Raw genomic sequence first — 21,295 nt, 5'->3', positions numbered from 1 at the left:
CTTCCCTGTCTGTAGTGTGTTTACCTACTAAAATGATTAATTGCACCACTACCTGTAACCAAAGGATTTTACATGCAACTTTGTTGCTGGCTCAACTCAGTTCCGAACAAAGAAATGGATATCGTATTTTAGAATTTTAAAGGATTTCCTCTCACAACGTTGGGTCTTAAAGTGTGCAATCACCAATAATATTGTTATTGAACTAGTTCTGATAGACGAAGACAAATTTTATTGTATTTTTAAAATGAAAATAAACCAGACACCCCTTAAAGTAAAGAAATTATTAAATAACACGTAAATGTGAAAAAGGACATTATTCCACCAGGCTGTGTTTTAAACTACTGTATTTAAACTTCTACTTTTGGCAACTGACCATTCACAAGTGTATCTATTATAACAGAAACGCGCTCCTGTATCCACATCTGTTACTATAGATAAACTTGAGGATGTGCTGCACCCGGAAAAGGTAATGCAAATAAAATAACTTAAAACGCACCCTGGTCTAATAATGCCCTTCAAGTTTACTGAAGCCGTGGGCCCCACCCAGAAGACAACGTAAATATGTATTAATAAGTTTATAACATAGATTCTTGATTTAAAAAATTGTTTATCTACTTGAGGTTATTAATATTCTGATCCAGCTATTGTACTTGTTTCAGTATTAATTAAAATATAATTTTTCAATCCGTCCAACTGTCCACATGCGGTAGTTTGACTCCCTGTGCCCTCTGAAATGCCTCATTTGTTCTTATGTTGGATGTTAGGATGCAGAATGCAATTCACATTTCAGTTGTGAAATAGTTTAATACAACGCCTCACATGGTCTGTTATACAACTTACAACAGTGCGTGATTGTGTCTTGATATAAGTGATAGTATAATGTTTTGTGGACACAGAATAGGTATTCAGTCAGATATGTTAATATTGTTCAATATATAACGACTCAGACATTTAGCAGCAACAATATTCTGTTACCATGTACACTCCTGGAAATGGAAAAAAGAACACATTGACACCGGTGTGTCAGACCCACCATACTTGCTCCGGACACTGCGAGAGGGCTGTACAAGCAATGATCACACGCACGGCACAGCGGACGCACCAGGAAACGCAGTGTTGGCCGTCGAATGGCGCTAGCTGCGCAGCATTTGTGCACTGCCGCCGTCAGTGTCAGCCAGTTTGCCGTGGCATACGGAGCTCCATCGCAGTCTTTAACACTGGTAGCATGCCGCGACAGCGTGGACGTGAACCGTATGTGCAGTTAACGGACTTTGAGCGAGGGCGTATAGTGGGCATGCGGGAGGCCGGGTGGACGTACCGCCGAATTGCTCAACACGTGGGGCGTGAGGTCTCCACAGTACATCGATGTTGTCGCCAGTGGTCGGCGGACGGTGCACGTGCCCGTCGACCTGGGACCGGACCGCAGCGATGCACGGATGCACGCCAAGACCGTAGGATCCTACGCAGTGCCGTAGGGGACCGCAACGGCACTTCCCAGCAAAATAGGGACACTGTTGCTCCTGGGGTATCGGCGACGACCATTCGCAACCGTCTCCATGAAGCTGGGCTACGGTCCCGCACACCGTTAGGCCGTTTCCGCTCACGCCCCACCATCGTGCAGCCCGCCTCCAGTGGTGTCGCGACAGGCGTGAATGGAGGGACGAATGGAGACGTGTCGTCTTCAGCGATGAGAGTCGCTTCTGCTTTGGTGCCAATGATGGTCGTATGCGTGTTTGGCGCCGTGCAGGTGAGCCCCACAATCAGGACTACATACGACCGAGGCACACAGGGCCAACACCCGGCATCATGGTGTGGGGAGCGGTCTCCTACACTGGCCGTACACCTCTGGTGATCGGCGAGGGGACACTGAATAGTGCACGGTACATCCAAACCGTCATCGAACCCGTTGTTCTACCATTCCTAGACCGGCAAGGGAACTTGATGTTCCAACAGGACAATGCACGTCCGCATTTATCCCGTGCTACCCAACGTGCTCTAGAAGGTGTAAGTCAACTACCCTGGCCAGCAAGATCTCCGGATCTGTCCCCCACTGAGCATGTTTGGGACTGGATGAAGCGTCGTCTCACGCGATCTGCACGTCCAGCACGAAAGCTGGTCCAACTGAGGCGCCAGGTGGAAATGGCATGGCAAGCCGTTCCACAGGACTACATCCAGCATCTCTACGATCGTCTCCATGGGAGAATAGCAGCCTGAATTGCTGCGAAAGGTGGATATACACTGTACTAGTGCCGACATTGTGCATGCTCTGTTGCCTGTGTCTATGTGTCTGTAGTTCTGTCAGTGTGATCATGTGATGTATCTGACCCCAGGAATGTGTCAATAAAGTTTCCCCTTCCTGGGACAATGAATTCACGGTGTTCTTATTTCAATTTCCAGGCGTGTATGTTACACGTAATCGAAATCCAACTTAAAATAAATCAATTTTGCTTAGGACAAAACATATTATAATCTGGAGGATTCATCTAGTACCTATCTTGATTAGATGATCAACTTTTACATACATTTCATTTGAATCCACATAATCATGTTACAATTTGAGCAGAGAGAGCTTGACACACAAATGCTCTCGTTAATTGTATACATCTTCCATACTGAAGAAAACTTTTTTGACGTCACACAGCAAATTATGTTTCTACTTTCACGGCACGTTGTTCGTTGGTATTATTTACTAAGAGTTAATAGGAGATTATGCTTGTGAGTTCTATCCAGTCGTCGGACTAGGACGCAGTCACATTCTCTTTAATACGTCCTGGTCACATGTCACTCTCATTTATATTTTCATGTAAACGCATTCGATCTGATTTGCTGTTTGTTTGTTCCACAGTTCCGCCCTGATGGAGCAGAAATGGGAAACGGAATTGTAGCAGAAGATGGTACAGCTGTCATAACTGAGAAGGACGAAGACTCAGCGGTGAGCAGTCTCACAGTTTTTTCTCGGAAATATTACTGCCAGTACACAGTCACTACTTGTAAAAGCCTGAATCCACAATACCAATCAAATGACAGAAAACTACCCGTAGAATCGTGGAAGAGGCAGAAGTGACTGAAACGAGTTTAGTTGTGATAAAGAGGGGGGGGGGGGGGGGGTGTTGAGACCCTCATTGAAATCTAGTTTTCATATTCCAAATTTGATTATGATCAATCGGAATTCTTGAAGACTTTGATGAGTATGGATTACCTCCTCCTTTAATTAGCGTTTTCTCTTTTGATTTCTAAGGACTTCCGCCTGTTTAAAGAGATCGTCAATTTTCGTAAGAGTATAGGAAAAAATCTGTGGGACTCATATTTTCATTTATCAGCACCACTTGTAATTAAAGTTAAGAAGTATTGAGAATTGATAACATAAATGTGTCTAGTTTACTTATCATTCTGTTTGTCTGTACAATTATGTATTCTATGTAAACATGTGTTCTGGTGGCTAAATAGAGTACAAACTCTGGAGACCAAATAAAACAAACAAACAAACAAAGTCATCAAAAACGTATCTTTTTGATGGAATTTAGAGGAGTCGGTTAGTAAAACACACCATATTAAAGATTGTAGTTCTTTTGACCACTGGCTCTAACTATCAATTTTCCAGATACCCTCACGTAGAATGTAGGTCTTTAAGAAGCGTACTCGAGTTGTCAGTGAGATACCCTAGAGTGACGTGTACTTTGTTGGCAGCGTTACAAATATCACTTTCTTTAGAAGAAGCTAAGGTACATTCCGAATGTTTTCGGTAGAGTTACCGCTATCTTGAACTCCAACATGACGGTTGTCCTGGTGTTCTAAACCCTACGCCAAATTTTGTTGATTTTCAATATGTGTAAATGAAGTATTGTAAATATATTCAAAACGATAACTGATGCCACAGTAATGCGTATGTAACACACTACAGATACCACCTTCAGATGTGTGGCAGCGTTACGAATTTGGCGTCAATTACAATTTCTTAGATAATGTGTGCCTTAATTTCTTATAACACCCTAATGTATTTAAGTTTTGAGATCTCGTACTAGTAAGTAGTGATTACACTGATAAGCCAAACCTTATGATCACATGTTTAATAGTGTTTTAATCAACTTTTAAAAAGTGAGAGAGCGGCTGTTCTAGGTGGCGTGGACTCAAAAAGTCCTTGATAGGTTTACGGAGGTATGTGTCACCAGATACCTTCAGACTGACCAATGAATTCCCGTAAATTTGGGGCCGATGACTCGTAGGCTCCGCTGTGGTTTGTAACGTATTCATGCGGAAATTTGAAAATTTGCGGTAAGGCCTTATGAGACCAAGCTACTGAGGTCATCAGTTCCTAGGCACACACACTACTTAATCTAACTTAAACTAACTTACGCTATAGACAGCACACACAGCCATGCCCGAGGCAGGACTCGAACCTCCGACGTGGGGATCCGCACTGACCTTGACAAGACGCGGCTACCCAGCGCGGCGTATTCATGTGTTACACAGTGTTCAGATAACGTGGATTTGGCGATCAAGTCACCTACGCTAGTTCATTATCACGCTGCTCATACCACAGTATCATGATTCTGGTCTTTTGACACTGACAGTTATCCTGCTGGAAGATACCACTGCCGTCTGGGAAGACATTAAGCATGGAGGAATGCAGGTGGTCGCCAATAATGTTCATGCAGTGCACAGCCACTAGTCTCCTTTGGTTACTACCAAAAGCCCATCAAAGCCCAGGTGAACGCCCCCAAAAGCATAAACTACTCCCACTGCCCCGAGTTCGTGGCGTGGTGCATATTTACAGCAGCCATTCGCCTTGATGACGACATACTTGGACACGAACATCGATTTCGTGTAACAAGAAACGTGTTTCATCCGAATAGGCAATACGTTTTCACTGATCCAAGGTGCATTCTCGATGATCCTGTTACCACTGCAACCGTAACTGACGATGTTGTTGAGTCAACACGGAAAAACTGTTAACCCATTTCAACGCATACGGTGAACAGTGTGCTCCGAAACACTTGGACTTGTGCCAGCATAGCACTCTGTCGTCAGGACCGTCACAACTCAACATGTATTCTGCTTTACACAGCAGGCAAGCCTCTGACTTCCCCTTTGAGGAGTAACTTGTGGTTTCACTGTCATACAACCACTTTCCACATAAGCTGATGACAGTAGCGCGTGAACATCCGATCTGCCTCGCCATTTCCTAGATAACTGTATCCAGGCGCCGGCAACGGAAATCTCTTTCGATACCCCCTAATTGTTCTCCATTCCGGCATATAATTTTGAAATTTGGCTCAAAGGTGCATATAGCCTTCTTCTGTAATGATGCAAAAGTTTGGCGCCCTGCGAAGTCACCCTCGGCCTCGGCGGCGAGGAGTGCGGCATTGATAAATGTCTGAATAAAACGACAAGGAGTCCCCCTAACATCTGTCAGTTCAGCAAAACCGTCGGGGGCATCCGTCCACATTTATTATTTTAAAGTGTGCCTTTACGAAGAAAACCTGTGACATACCCTTAGGTGCCTATTGGCAGGGCGGAACTTAAAGGGACTCTTTGTCGTTTTATTCTCACATCTGTTGATGTTGGTCCCCTTCGTAATCACACCACGGGAGTGCATGAAACAGGAGTACTGAAAAAGCAAAAAGAGCCTTTGCTATTTCAGGCCACGTTCAAATTTCGTCGAATGGTTTTGAAAGGTCCTAGTGGTTCCACCTGTACACCAAAGCAAAAGTTGCGGTCGCTCTGTACTCCAAAGAGGTGCGACAACGTTCAGTGAGGTTGCTGACCCATGATGTCCTTAAACAGGGGCCGAATCGTGTTATCAGTTTGTATCACACGTTGTCCTGTTGCTCATCGCAATGCGAACTGTCGATTTCGACCCCCAAAAGTGTATCAACGTCACAAGAAATCTGGTAGTTTCATTGGCGCCAATTATGGTACCCCCTGGGTCCTTTTCGTTCCGATTCTGGGCGGCGGTGTGTCAGATATGTTTTCCTTGGCCACTCATAAGAAAATAATGTGATTTCAAAGCTGGGCGGAACGGTTCTGACCCCATCGCAGAGGCGTCAAAAGAAGTGGTGAAATGTGGGTAAGAGGAGATATGACGACCTTCCCATGGTGTGACGCGTCCATGGTGGCGCTGGGCAGAGTTGTCGTGAAATTTGGTGCCAATGTGACATCATGAATCCATTTTACACATTGCGTGAACTTGTGTGCCCCTGCCTTTTCTCCACGAGAGTCAACACCTTTGCTTGAAGCGTCGTCGAGCCAGACGGTGACGTCGCAGGGCTCCACACTTTTGCATCATTACACAGAAATGTTTTAGCTACCTTTTAGTCAAACTTCAAACTTAGGCGTCGGACTGGGAGACAGTTAGGGGATATCGAGAAAGTGGTCCTTTAACTTCGTTGTACAGTGCATTTGCCCTTTGAGAGAGCTGCTTATATCAGTGGTTTTCCTCATTTGTGGCCCATATCGTTGGTACACTGATTCCTTTTCGTCTCTTCTCCGCGTATATGATTTCCTTATCGCATCACGTGCTCGCAACACCATTAGGTGACATTCAATCTCGCATTGGGCACTGGTCATTACGTTTGGATTCACTAGTATACTTCTCTTATGATTCTGTGACTTAATTTATACCATAAAACTTACAGTTCGGTAGCATCGTTGTAGGTGAAGGACATTTACCATAATAGTTTCAGAAAGTTGCAGGAAATTCAAAGACTTCTCTAAAACCTGGTGATATAACTCTGAAAATCGGTGGCTCCAGTTAGAAGAGTTGAAGGAAGTGAAAGGTACTTCAGAACGGAGTGAGACAGGGCTTTAGTCAGTCCTACCTGTTTTTCAATCGTTACGTTGTGAAAGTCGCAAAGGAGATGAATGAGCAATTTGAGAAGAGAGTTGAAGTGGAGAAAGAGGAAATAAAAATACTGAAGCCAGCCGAAGACATAATTCTGTTGAATATCTCAAAGAACGTGGAAGAGCAGCTACAAAGAAAGATGTCTTTAAAAGAGGCTATAAGATAAGATGATACTAACAATAATCAGTCTTATCACTGATATCCTTTCACCTAGGATTTTAATCCCACTCTTGTGCCTTTCTTTTATTTTCGCCATTGCTTCATCGACGTATCGACTTTTCGAATTAAATCGGGTCATCCTTGAAGGAATTAAATTAGTAAATTAAATACCATAAACAGTAGATGAATTTGGTTATTTGTACAGCAAAATAAGTGCAAATCGCCAAAATAGGAAGGCTTCAAAATTCATACTGGCAATAGTAAGAAAAACATTTCTGAAAGAGATATTCGTAACACCAATGACAAAATTAATTGTTATGAAACCTTTCCTGAAGTGTAATCTTTTACGGTTGTGAAACGTGGACGTTAAACAGTTGAGGTATAAAGAGAAGAGAAGCTTGCTGCAACAGAAGAATATACAGCAGATCAGATTGGTAAGGTGGATAACAAACGAAGAGGTACTATGTCGAATTGGAGGGAAAAGAAATTTTTGGGAATCTGATCAAAAGAAGGGAGCGAATGATGCGAAGCACCGTGAAGAATCAAGAAATTGTCATTTTGGAAGTGGATGGAAGGGTGGGAGCAAAAATTGAGAGACCTTGTTTTGACTACATTAAGCAGGATCTAACAATATACAGAAGAATGGAAATGAAAACTGAGGATCTATTAGATTATCAGTTTGCCTTTCAGAAAGGTAAAGGCATCAGAGATGCGGCTCTAACGTTGAGGTTGATAATTGAAGGAAGACACGTTCATAGGATTTGTAGGCCTACTAAAAGCGTTAGATAATTTAAGATATTCGAAATTCGGAGAAAGATAGGGGTAATCTATAGAGAAAAACGGGCAATAAATAATATTTCATAATCACGAGGGAACAATGAGATTGGAAGACCAAGAACGAAGTGCTCAGATTAAAAAGGCTGTAAGGCATGGATGCAGTCTTTCGCCCCGACTGTTCAATCTATATGTCGATGAAGGAATGACGAAAATAAAAGAAAGGCACAAGAGTGTGATTAGAAATCAAGGTGAAAATATATTAATGATAAGATTCGCTTACAGGACAGATACTGGCGGTAAATCGAAGAAAGAGGAAATTATTGAGAAACAGCAGAAATGAGAACAGCGAGAAACTTAACGTCAGAACTGACGATCACGAAGCAGTCGAAGTTAAGAAATTCTGCTACCCACGAAGGAAATTAACCGATGATGGACGGAGTAAGGAGGAAATAAAAGGCAGAGTAGCACTAGCGAAAAAGGCGTTCCTGACCAAGAGAAGTCTACCAGGCATTAATTTGAGGAAACAATTTCTGAGAATGTTTGTCTGGAGCACAGTATCGTATAGTAGTGAAACATGGACTATACGAAAACTGGAACTGAAGAGAATCGGAGCATTTGAGATGTGGTGCTACAGACGATTGTAGAAAATTAGGTGGACTTACAAGCTAATGATTGAGGAGGTTCACCGGAGAGTCGGCGAGGAAAGAAATATATGGAAAACACTGACAAGAAGTAGTGTACTATAGCAAGCGGTAGAGGCTGAAAACTGTAGAGGGTAGAGGATCACAGAGATTGGAATATATCTAGAAAATAAGGTTGCAATTGCTACTCTGAAACGGGAGTGTTGGCACAGGAAAGGAATTCGTGGCGGGCTGCATAAGACCAGTCCGAAGGCTGATGACTGATGACTCAAAACAAAAATCAGCAGGATCAACCAGATGTAGGCTGCAGTAGCTACGCCAAGTTGAAAAGGCTCGCACATGACAGAGTACCATGGATAGCTGAATCAAACCAGCCTTTAGACTGAAAGCCATACAAACCTGAATCAGATTTCTGGCACTGAATTCAGATACTAACGAGAGTATTTTGTATCAACAGAATGAATCTTCACTCGGCAGCGGAGTGTGCTGTGATCTGAAAGACCCTGGCAGATTATAGCTTTGCGCCAGACTGGGAATCCAAACTGGGACTTTTGCCTCTCGCCGGTAAATGCCCCACGGGCTGAGCTAATCAAGTATGACTCTTGATCCTCCCTGATCTCCAGTACCTCATCTTTTACCTTCCAAACCGTAAAGCTGCGATCGATGGCAAGTCGTGCTTGGGTAGCTCAGTCGGTAGAACTTTTGCCCACAAAAGGCAAGGGTCCCGCGTTAGATTCCCGGTCCGGCATACAGTTTTAATTTGTCAGAAGTTTCAGTTTGTTTCATCGTCCCGACTAGCAGCTTGTTTTGTGTTATATTTCCTTTTTTTGTGCTTGTACACGAATGTGTGTTCAGATGTGTGTGAATTCTTGAAGGACCAAACTGCTGATGCCATCGGTCCCTAGACTTACACACTACGTAAACTAGCTTATGTTAAGAACTATACACACATCCATGCCCGCGGGAGGACTCGAACCTCCGGCGGGAGGGGCCGCGCAAATCGCGACATGGCGCCCTTAGACCGCGCAGCCACTTCACACAGTGCTTGTACACAATTCTTCGGCTGTGAGATCTATTTCAAAATTACTACATTATTCGAGTAGAATTTCCTCATTTTGTGGAGTGTAATTAAAAGTATGGTGTTCTCGAATGGTGTCGTTTTCTTTTTTTTAGCCTGCATATTGTTGAATACTACTTCTTCAAGGTCGTGTTAGATTCGGAATCACTACTTTTCGCAAGTGATGAAACAAATTCGGACAGGAAATCCTACAGAGACTCATCGAATATCTTCTTATTCTTCAATTTTCTCAGTTTATCCTTTCGTGCGATCACGCGTAGCTGTCAGCCTGACTCGACTGCGCGCGCTGAAAATCAAACTGCGTTGAAGCCACAAATGTATATCAACTAACGTTCCAGGATACGTTAACAGTTTATCAAACTAAGAAGAAATAGTGCGCCACAGTCCTATCGAAATATATTATATGCTGTCATTATGTAGCCCGACCTTGAAGTCCTATCAAATCGTAAGGGATTAACCAGTAGCAATCGGTTCATAAACTCGTTGTATAGTCAAAAGTTTATGCGTGGGCGTCCACACACTAAGTTTGACTATATGGTGGTAAAATCTGCCACGTACAATGATGGATATTAAGGTGGTGTAGTATCAGAAGCTGTTCAGTATCAAATGACATAACAATGAGATGATTTGCTTTCGATCGCAAAAAAAGAAATACCTGGTCGCACTATTCACTTCCTTCATGGCAAATAAAATTATTACTTGTGACATAGTCGAGCTGCACTACAGATCAGTGTGTCATCACAATCGGATTACTGAATTCACACTCGTTTGCTTCAGCAACTTAGACTCAAACTGTCATCTTCCAACGCAAGTTGTTACGCTGTATACAGTCTGTTAGCACAATAAGGCTTTGGCGCTTTGGAGAAAGGGAAAATAAGTAGTTCATAATAACAAGCAATATGACAACGTCTATATGAGGGCATTGCCGTGATGATGCATTGCCAATATGTGCGCTCTGCGATGCACAATCGTAGCGCATGGCCTTTCGTTTGTAAATTGAAGCTATTATTTCAACATTAGATAAAATACTTAAACAAGCGGGTATTTTGTTTCGTCGTTGCTAAAATTATATTTATATTTCGTCATTTTAAAAATAGAACTTGATTTTTTTGACAGAAAATTTTGTTAGGTGCCCATCTGTAGCGCGTTGTCGGCTGCTAGCTGATCCCCTTCAGGGTTCATGCTCTCTGAACAATTGCACGAGTCTTTACGTTTAAATCCCTCAGTGTAGCCATCATGTTGCAGAATTACTTTCGCCATAGATTATTAGTGATAGAAGTCACTTCACCTAGGTGAGCATATCTGTCGGAAACTACTCTACCGTAAAAACAGGGAAGAACATAGCGGTGATGCATTATTTGAATTTTTTACACAGGAAACACACGCCTGTATTTTTAAAGAGTGAAGTGAGAATGTTTTACAATGAGCAATCATTTAAGTTTTATCACTATTAACGTCAACTGATTGTGTGGTAATATTAACAGCTTGATGATTCAATAAAAATAATTGCTTAAGGTGACAGCTCGCGATAAATAAGAAATACTGGTACTGATCACAGTATGCCACAAATTTTCGCTTTTAATACTCTTTCGGAAATTGCGTTAATATACATATTTCATCGATATCGACAATGCCATGGATATTATGTCGTTTCGCTTTTCTATTAACATGACGTGCCTTCAAAATACACTGGGATTATTTTTGAAAAAGTTTCTTAACTTAATATCACCAAGCACTTATTTCAAAAGGGCAGTTCCCTCAGTATTACAAACTACAGTTGACGGGCGCTGCACCTCACACGCTAGATGGAAAATATAAGCGACGTCGTCATTCGTTACATGTCTGGTGACTAGAGACGCCACTGCTGCCCTCACTGACGTGTGAAACCGCGACGCCACGAAAAATATTCATCCTAACTTCCATCCATCTTTGTCACTTATATCGTCATTCATATCCATCACAAGAGGAGTGGTTCAGTCAGGACTCCTTTACGTGCAAAAAAGAGAGAAGGTATGTTGTAAATTGTTGAGATATGTTTCATAGGATATTATGAGAAATTACAGGATCTCGTCCAAGAAGTAAAACCCCTGTTTTACTCAGAAAACAAACTGCGGTCAGCTCTATTTCAGCCAATAACATGAAACTCTGTGATATACGATGTACAATTAGCCAGGAGATCAGCGATCAAGATCGATGATTGTTTGGCTGCCTCAAAGCGACTGTTTTTTAGCACCACCCGGGAGATACGTAGAGGTTATGGTATGCTACGGACGCGAACAGCCAATATGTACCAGGATGGGACAAAGAGTGCGAAAATAATTATAGGAGATTCCTTGAGAATGGAGACCCTGAGATTGCAGAAGGCCTACTGCACAGCCTAGACAACACACGGCGAGAGGAATGGATTGAAACCGCTGAGTCGCTCGATTTGAAGACATCTAGTATACAGGCCTGGTCTCTCCTCCGAAAAGTGGAGCTAACAAACTATATCATAACTCAACAGATATTTCTGCTAATAATATTTCATCTCACATACAGGCAACTTCTAGAGCACCAAAGGACAAGAAACATACAAGAATAATCACCTTGAACTTAGTGTTCTTAAAAAAGAACAGCACATCTTTGGACCAGTATTCCTCGAAATTTACCGCCAGTGAAGTCAGAGAAGCGCTGAAGAGTGTCAAGGCGATAAAGGCACCTGGATTGGATGGAATACACCCAGCACTCCTTCTTCACTGTAAGTAATATGCCAAAAAAAAATGGTTAGCAGAGCTTTAGTCAAATATAACTGTAACAGGGAACATATCACAGAAAATGAAGAACTCAAAGATCATTGCACTACTTAAATCAGGAAAACCAAGTGGTCAGCCGAAGAGCTATAGGCCAATCGCATTTCTCAGTGTCATATAAAAGCTGCTCGAGTGACTCCTGTGTAACAGACTGACCCTAAAAATACTGGAATCAATTCCAGACGAACAATCAGGATTTCGACCTAATAGAAGCTCCACTGATCAAGTACACATATAGACACACATATTGAGGCAGGCTACCAATAAAAGCAAAGAAAAATATCATTTGCCTTCATAGACCTGAGTGCAGCCTATGACACTGTCTGGAGACAAGATCTGCTGTACAAACTCATACAAATAATCCCATGCAGTAGTATCATCAGACTCGTCGATAACGTGCTTGCCGGGAGGACTTTTCAAGTTATTACTGGAGAACAAATGAGCTCTACCAAAATTCTCAACAATGGGCTACTACAAGGCCCAGTCCTTGCTCCATCGTTCTTCAATCTTTATACTTCTGACATCCGAAACATACGATCTAGGAAGTTTGGCTATGCAGAAGATTGGGCTATACCTGCGCAACATGAATCATTCGACGCTACAGAAGACACCTTGTGCTGCGGTTTGAAGCTGCTGAGTAGCTATTTCCGCAAATGGAGATTGCAGCCGAATCCGACTAAGACTCAAGTATCGTGCTTCCACCTTTCCAACCACTCAGCAAGAAGAGAGCTTAGTGTCATCTTTGAAGGGAAACACCTTAGCCATAACAACTACTCCAAATACCTAGGAATCACATTGGACAGGACGCTCTCTTACAAGGAGCTCCTGACAAAGACTGCAGATGAAATGAGGACAAGAAACAAAAGCATATATAAACTGTGCGACACCACTTGTGGCTCCACAGCAAGTATACTCCGCACATCAGCAGCAGGGCTTGTCTACTCGGTGGCAGATTACAGCGCTCCTGTCTGGATTAACAGCCCGCATACAAGCAGGATTGATGTGGTACTAAATCACACCATGCACATTATCAGTGGCACAAACAAATCTATGCCCACTGTATGGCTGCCAACCCTGAGCCACATACCACCCCAGAAATATGGCGAAAAAACGCTCTGCTCAGTGAGTTCAACAAAGATAACTAATAACCCACAGCTGCCCATAAACAGCGTTGTAGCTGACTTGGAGCGCAGAAGACGTAAATCGAGAAGACCAGCATCACTCTCTGCTAAAGAGATTACGAACTCTAACTTTGATGTCGACAGTCCGCCCGCCAAAATGCCAAAGTTTCATGACAGCTGAGAAACCGCCTGGCTTCAACCAGTCACTCAAAGTTGTGGACAACTCTAAACCGCATACGTATTGACCACGGGAGATGTGCTGACGCCCTCTACAAGTAGGGAACGATACCAACACCAAACTGCGACTGCCTACAAGGGAACCTTCGACGATTTCCTCGCTGCAACAGAGGAGGCAACTGATTATATTAAATGTCTTGGTGTCAGTCTGTAGTTAACTTATGTATAAAATGTATAAGGATTGTGATGTATGCCATAAGGTAAATAAGTAATTAACATGAAACTCTCAAGACTGTTGTCTAAAATATAAAATATTTACTACACAAGAGAAACATTACCAGTATGGAACATTACTTTATTTGCTCTTTTTTCACATCTTTTATTCCCTAGAGGCTAGAGTAAAGCGGGCTTTCGTTCAACTTAGTTGTCCCAGCCACATATCCCTGTACATTGGGAGTGGAATATTTGGAAAGCTACTTTCAATTCCGAAATTCGCCTGATGATGAAGAAAAATGTCCCAAAAGTCTTAGTCGCACTGGGGGATTGGAACTATTTCAAGAAACTACGGTCTCGAAAAAATAATTTTGAGGTAAATTATCTCTCATTAAATCATTTGTAATCGATTATGATAACGACATTTTCGTAAATGTAGTGAACTTTGTACATTTCCGTAATCAATCAGCTCTAGATGTATTATATTTACATCGTATTTACGCTACCGGAGACACTGCTTTAAAAAGTAAAACCGTTAAAGAAATGATAAAAAACATTATGTCTGTAAATTGTGGTAACTCTTCTTGTTATGACTGTGTTTCTATCGGAATACTAAAAGTCTGTGCCGATCCAATAAACAACATCTTTTAACTAACTTCGTAATTAAACAATAATTGACGAAATATTTCTGACAGATGTAAGTATGCAATACTGACACTCATTCACAGAAATGTAAATCCACAAATCACTCAAATTATAGACCGATTTCTTTTCTTTCTATTATTTCCAACAGAATTTGAGAAACCCCTTACAATGGAATCCTGATTCATTTTTGACACCATATCTTGTTAACTGCCTTTCTTATTATTTTTGGTTTCGTAAAGGACTGCCTATGTAGGAAACCTTATCGCACAAATGACGTCCTAGCAACAAAAACTGTCATTCTGATGTATTCCGTGATAGTGACGAAGCATTTGTGTGCTCCATGTAATTGTACTTGTGAAATAAATGTTTTATAACAGTAATGGCATTCCTTGCGTCTGGATATACAATCCTGGAAATGGAAAAAAGAACACATTGACAACGGGGTGTCAGACCCACCATACTTGCTCCGGACACTGCGAGAGGGCTGTACAAGAAATGATCACACGCACGGCACAGCGGACACACCAGGAACCTCGGTGTTGGCCGTCGAATGGCGCTAGCTGCGCAGCATTTGTGCACCGCCGCCGTCAGTGTCAGCCAGTTTGCCGTGGCATACGGAGCTCCATCGCAGTCTTTAACACTGGTAGCATGCCGCGACAGCGTGGACGTGAACCGTATGTGCAGTTGACGGACTTGAGCGAGGGCGTATAGTGGGCATGCGGGAGGCCAGGTGGACGTACCGCCGAATTGCTCAACACGTGGGGCGTGAGGTCTCCACAGTACATCGATGTTGTCGCCAGTGGTCGGCGGAAGATGCACGTGAGAGTCGCTTCTGCCTTGGTGCCAATGATGATCGTATGCGTGTTTGGCGCCGTGCAGGTGAGCACCACAATCAGGACTGCATACGACCGAGGCACACAGGGCCAACACCCGGCATCATGGTGTGGGGAGCGATCTCCTACACTGGCCGTACACCTCTGGTGATAGTCGAGGGGACACTGAATAGTGCACGGTACATCCAAACCGTCATCGAACCCATCGTTCTACCATTCCTAGACCGGCAAGGGAACTTGCTGTTCCAACAGGACAATACACGTCCGCACGTATCCCGTGCCACCCAACGTGCTCTAGAAGGTGTAAGTCAACTACCCTGGCCAGCAAGATCTCCGGATCTGTTCCCCACTGAGCATGTTTGGGACTGGATGAAGCGTCGTCTCACGCGGTCTGCACGTCCAGCACGAACGCTGGTCCAACTGAGGCGCCAGGTGGAAATGGCATGGCAAGCCGTTCCACAGGACTACATCCAGCATCTCCACGATCGTCTCCATGGGAGAATAGCAGCCTGCATTGCTGCGAAAGGTGGATATACACTGTACTATACATTGTGCATGCTCTGTTGCCTGTGTCTATGTGCCTGTGGTTCTGTCAGTGTGATCATGTGATGCATCTGACCCCAGGAATGTGTCAATAAAGTTTCCCCTTCCTGGGACAATGAATTCACGGTGTTCTTATTTCAATTTCCAGGAGTGTAGACTCAACTTTATAGAAGCAAGCAACGCTACAACTGACGAACTGCACCATAGGAATAATTCATGACAAAATAGTTCACGAGTGAAAGGCCGAATGCGAGTGTCCACTCCGAGTCCCTAAATGTTCCCTCCAAAAAAAAAAATGTTAAAATGGCTCTGAGCGTTATGGGACTTAACATCTGAGGTCATCAGTCCCCTAGACGTAGAACTACTTAAACCTAACTGACCTGAGAACATCAGACACATCCACGCCCAAGGCAGGATTCGAACCTGCGACCGTAGCAGCCGCGTGGTTACAGACTGAAGCGCCTAGAACAGCTCGGCCACTGCGGCCGGTAAATGTTCGCTTCTGTTGTGACCTACATGCATTACGTCCCAATAACATTGGCGGTTCAGTCAGAAACTGTAATGTTTGTCGATAACACAAAAATAACAATAACGGGTCAAACTTAGCCACATAAGACACAACCTAAATTATGGCTAAACAGGCCTTCAGTTGGTTCACAGCAAATATATTACACTATTTCAAACAAGAGAAATAATCTGCTGCTTTTTTTTAAATAGACGTTACTGATCGCACAATACAAGAAACAAAATGTTATAAACTCCTTGAACTGCAGCTGGGTAACAAGATTTTTTAGTAGGCTTGACACAGCGTCTTGGCAGCAATGAACGTGATCTGAAAAAGCGCTACTTTTCCGGGGAGATGAGCTGTTAGAGATATCGCCTGGTGTGATGACAGAGCGGTAGATGTAAGTCTAAGAAAAGTGAGCTTAATTAAAGTGACGTAGAATTCACGGACGAGGTCAGTAAGCTGGACTGTTAACGTAAACCAAAATTTAACATTGACCGGAGCCGTGAGTTATGGAATTTTACTCATTATACATTGAAAAACAAGTAAATTTATACGTTATTCCAGGGTGAATACAGAGATGTTATGTAAACTGCTTGACAGCTGCTAAGCAATAACTGACACTCGCTTAGAAACAACCGCCAATTGCTACGGAGCAACCGAAAATTTGCTATGGAACACCAGACCAATGATAGTTGAAGAAAGTGTAGAGGGCGGGACGTGTTAACTGCAGCGACGCCTGTGCGCGAACGCTCTGTAAGCATTCGACAGTTCATGTACTTCGGTGTTTGACGAAGGTTTTTTTGGAACCGACTAGTGTGACATTCCGTGTGACACGGCATCTTTGCACGACTCATTTCAGTGCTTACGATCGTGAAGCGTAAGCACTCAGTCGGACGGCTGGAAGTCGGTCAAAGGATCACTAATGTGGCGACAGTAAAGAGTGTGTCCAAACGTGTTATACCGCGATTGAAAAAGGTCGGTGAAGATGGAAATGCTATATGCAGGCATGCCGGTAGCCTTTCACGGATCAGAACACCGCAAGAGGATCGATACGTAGCCCTAGCGGCGAAAAGGAATAGACATCACTCGTGGCAGATCGCTGCAGACATTGTAACCGTTACCGGTGTACGTATCTGGGCCAGAACAATTTCGCGGAGATTAAATCAGGCTGATTTGTATGCTCGAAAGCCACACTTCAGCCACGCCATCGTCGAGAAAGAATTCGTAGGTGTAAGGAGAATGTTTGTTGAGGCCAGCAGCAGCAGTCAAGAGTGATGTTCTCCGACGAATCCTGCTCCAGTGTGCCAGCTGAATCAGGTCACTAGTTAGTGTGAAGAGAGAGGGGAACGTGTTATACACCACACAATGTTCACGAGCGTCATCAGTATGGCCTTCGCATTGCACTGTGGCCTGGTATTATGGTCAATGGCCGACCACCCCTACATATCTTTGCGCGCAGTACCGTTATAGCACAAGTATGTTGCGGGTGGATTATTCGGAACCATGTTGGTCTGTTTACGGGTACGGTTATGTAATGTTATGTTAACCGGGGACCTAGAAACGACGGAAAGGCTCCGTCCCCGCCGCAGCCGAAGTGGTCCACAACCTCACGACGACTTCTGCATTCCACTTCATCCCTCCGCGGCCCCACACGGAACCCAGGGTTATTGTGCGGTTCAGCCGCCGGTGGACCCCCAAGGGAACGTCTCACACCACACGAGTGTAACCCTTATGTTTGCTTGGTAGAGTAATGGTGGTGTACGCGTACGTTGATAACTTGTTTGCGCAGCAATCGCCGACATAGTATAGCTGAGGCGGAATAAGGGGAACCAGCCCGCATTTTCTGAGGCAGATGGAAAACTGCCTAAAAACCATCCACAGACTGGCCGGCTCACCGGACCTCGACACAAATCCGCCTGGCGGATTCGTGCCGGGGACCGGCGCTCCTTCCCTCCCGGAAAGCCGTGCGTTAGACCGCACGGCCAAACGCATGGGTTACGGGTACGGCAGTTCCGACTTTCTTTAGTGGATGACAATGCCCGCCATGTAGAACCACTGAGGCGCCGGACTCACTGGAAAGTGAATTTATTTGGACGTATGGAATGGCATATGAAGTCATAAAGCCTGTAAAGTATGCCTGGGACGGTCTCGGCAGACGTGTTTCTCGACGAACACCCTCTCCCTGAACTGTGCATGAACTGAAAATCAACTTGAGAGAGGAGTGAAGCTTTATTCTCCAAGCATTCTTTAATAGTTTGATAACCAGCATGAATAATAGGTACAAAATGTGCATTTAGTTCTCCAGGAGGGCACATTCCTTACTGAGAGCCGTACACCGGCATTTATTTTGGGATTCTGACCTGTGTCAAATACGAACGCTATTTATGTATGTTGTCTTGCTTTCTCATGTGGTAAAATCTCTACAATTTTTCGTTACAAATATAGCACTCCATCTCTATTACGTATGCACTGAATTAAGTGTCGTCCGTCATTGCCTGTCATTATACCTGCCCAACAATTTCTCCGTTCCTTAGCAGCTGCCAAGCAATGTATGTACCCACTTCGGCGAGTTAGTTGTTTTTCCTCTGCGTCTTACCACCTGATGCTTACTATACGGAGGTAACTGCGCCGCATAGTTGTCGACGCCTGTTAGCATAGGATTTCCATTTTTCATCCATGTGTCCAGTCTTCAATACCAGACCTGTTATCCAGTGCAAACGAGCATTAATGGCTTGTTTGTGTCCCGTATACACTGAGATCTTAACGAACCTGTAAACGTGCCACTCGTAATAGCTAAAATTGTTAGTCTGGAAGTGAAGTAAATAATGACGTAATGATGTCCAGCGCACTGTCCTCTCTCATCAATACAAATATCTGAACTTGTAGCAGTAACGCTCTCTATAATCCATCTTCACTTTCCTCAGTATGTTGAATTTAAAATGGTTGTATACTGATATTTTACTAAAATCAGAGACTATTTGTAAAGTTAAATAAAAAACTGTTCATTTTGCAGTATCACGTAACGTAGCATATTCGTAAATTATTATTTTCATCATGGCAACGACAACAGCAAACATTACGAAACTGTCTCGTATGAAAAACAGCCCACAGTTGCACTAAATTATGTTTATTTTGAACCTTGACCATGGTTTCTGCTATAATAATATAGCCTTCTTCAGAAGTCATACACGCTAATAAATGAAAAATGTCTTATCCCAGCGGCTGCGACAAGACGAGTAAAATAACTTCAACAGACCTAAGCCTGTTTCGAACAGAAGTAAAATTACATATGGAAACGTATGTCCTCCGCCACTGCCTCTGTTATACTGGTCAGAATTTTGACGACCGTGCGCCCATACGTTGCCATACGTAATTTTACTTCTGTTCGAAACAGGCTTAGGTCTGTTGAAGTTATTTTACTCGTCTTGTTGTAGCCACTGGGCTAAGACATATTTCATTTATTAGCGTGTATGACTTCTGAAAAAGGCTATACTATTATAGCAGAAACCATTATCAAGGTTTAAAATAAACCGAATTTAGTGCAACTGTGGGCTGTTTTTCATTCGAGACATATTCGTAAGCCCGCAGGAGAAGTTATACAGTCGGCATCTCAAAAGAGTTCTGTAGAGGGCGTAGAACTGTTAGCAGGTGGACGTGTGATACACCACCGCTGACGTCATTAATGTTAGTGAACTGATGTGTATGCCAGACGCTTGCATGGAACCAGCGCGAAAACATAGGTCGACCTGGAAGCCTGACAGAACGGCGGAATGAAGCTATCGTACTTCCACCTGCCCATGACCACGCATTGAATGAAGCTTCTAGAGAAACTGGTGTATCAACGCGGACTGTTCATTCTGTCTACACTCGGGAACCTCTGCTCACAGAGACACAAAAAGTTGCATGTCGCTAGAGGTTTAAACAGTAGAGAATCTCGACGGTAGTTGGCTGGAGGCGTGTAGTGTACTCCAACAAGGCAAAGGTATCGAGTCCACCGACCGCCTAATGAGACACGCAGTGTGTGAACGGCATTGTTAAGGCTCGTGGTGGTTCTGTAATGTATCGGAGGCGCTTTTCGCATCATGACTGGGTACACTCATTCAGATTACGGTGAACATGAATCGGGTTGTTTATTTGTCTAACTGAAATGAAATGTCGTGTGGCGAGGGCCTCCCGGCATGTAGACATCATCACACGGTGCAAGTCTTCTGAGGTGACGCCACTTCGACGACTTACGGGTCGATAGGATGGAATGATGATGATTAAGACGATGCAAACACCCAGTCCCTGAGCGGAGAAAATCTCCTTTTTATTGCAGAGGGCAGATAACCCTCTGACTGAACACGCTGAGCTACCGTGATTTACGAGTGTGGAGCAAGAATCGGTAGAGGCGACAGGATTTACGAAAAAGGACGGCCTGTGGGGGCAGGGCTAGGCGGTGAGGGTATGTGGCTTTGGTAGAGATGTAAATTCTTCTGTCTGAGGAGAAATCACGTAAGGGTTTTCCCGAGGCACCATCTTAGGTCTCCTATTGCTCGACATATACGCAAACGATCTTCCGTCTATTGTATAACAAGCAGAATTATTTATTTTTGTGGATGACACTAGACTTGAATCAATATGACGATACATACAACCACAGAATAAATGTTAAACAACGCTCTTAAAAGTATATTGACTGGTTTTCCGCGAATGGTCTCACTCTCAATTTTTGAATGACACAACATATTTAATTCTTTGTATCTAGAGGTACTACTGTATTTTTGGGATTATAAGACGTACTTTTTTCTTCGAAAAATTGCTTCCAAAATTCAAGTGCGTCTTATACTCGAAATTAATATAAGAATGTCCAGTGTTTGATTTAAATTCCTACCAGTCTTAAAAATGGCCATATATATCTCTGCCTGGCAACATTAGATTCAATTGGCAGCAGCAGTGCTCCGATGCGACGAACATCAGTTGCGGGGATT

At 43.5% G+C, this 21,295-nt stretch overlaps 1 protein-coding gene across 1 annotated transcript in view; it reads left to right on the top strand.

Annotated features, from left to right (window-relative positions):
- LOC126335781 (adenylate cyclase type 3) overlaps window positions 1–21,295 on the top strand; it is an 861,859-nt gene that overhangs the window by 627,180 nt on the left and 213,384 nt on the right. Inside the window, exon 10 of the mRNA XM_049999243.1 lies at window positions 2,846–2,932. Within this exon, the coding sequence (XP_049855200.1) occupies window positions 2,846–2,932 (87 nt within the window). The remainder of the gene's footprint in view (window positions 1–2,845; window positions 2,933–21,295) is intronic.

The sequence above is a fragment of the Schistocerca gregaria genome, chromosome 2 (assembly GCF_023897955.1).
Source record: "Schistocerca gregaria isolate iqSchGreg1 chromosome 2, iqSchGreg1.2, whole genome shotgun sequence".
NCBI classification, from domain to species: Eukaryota; Metazoa; Arthropoda; class Insecta; order Orthoptera; family Acrididae; genus Schistocerca; species Schistocerca gregaria.
Note: the sequence above shows the minus strand (reverse complement) of the source record. Positions and strands in the feature narration are given on the sequence as shown.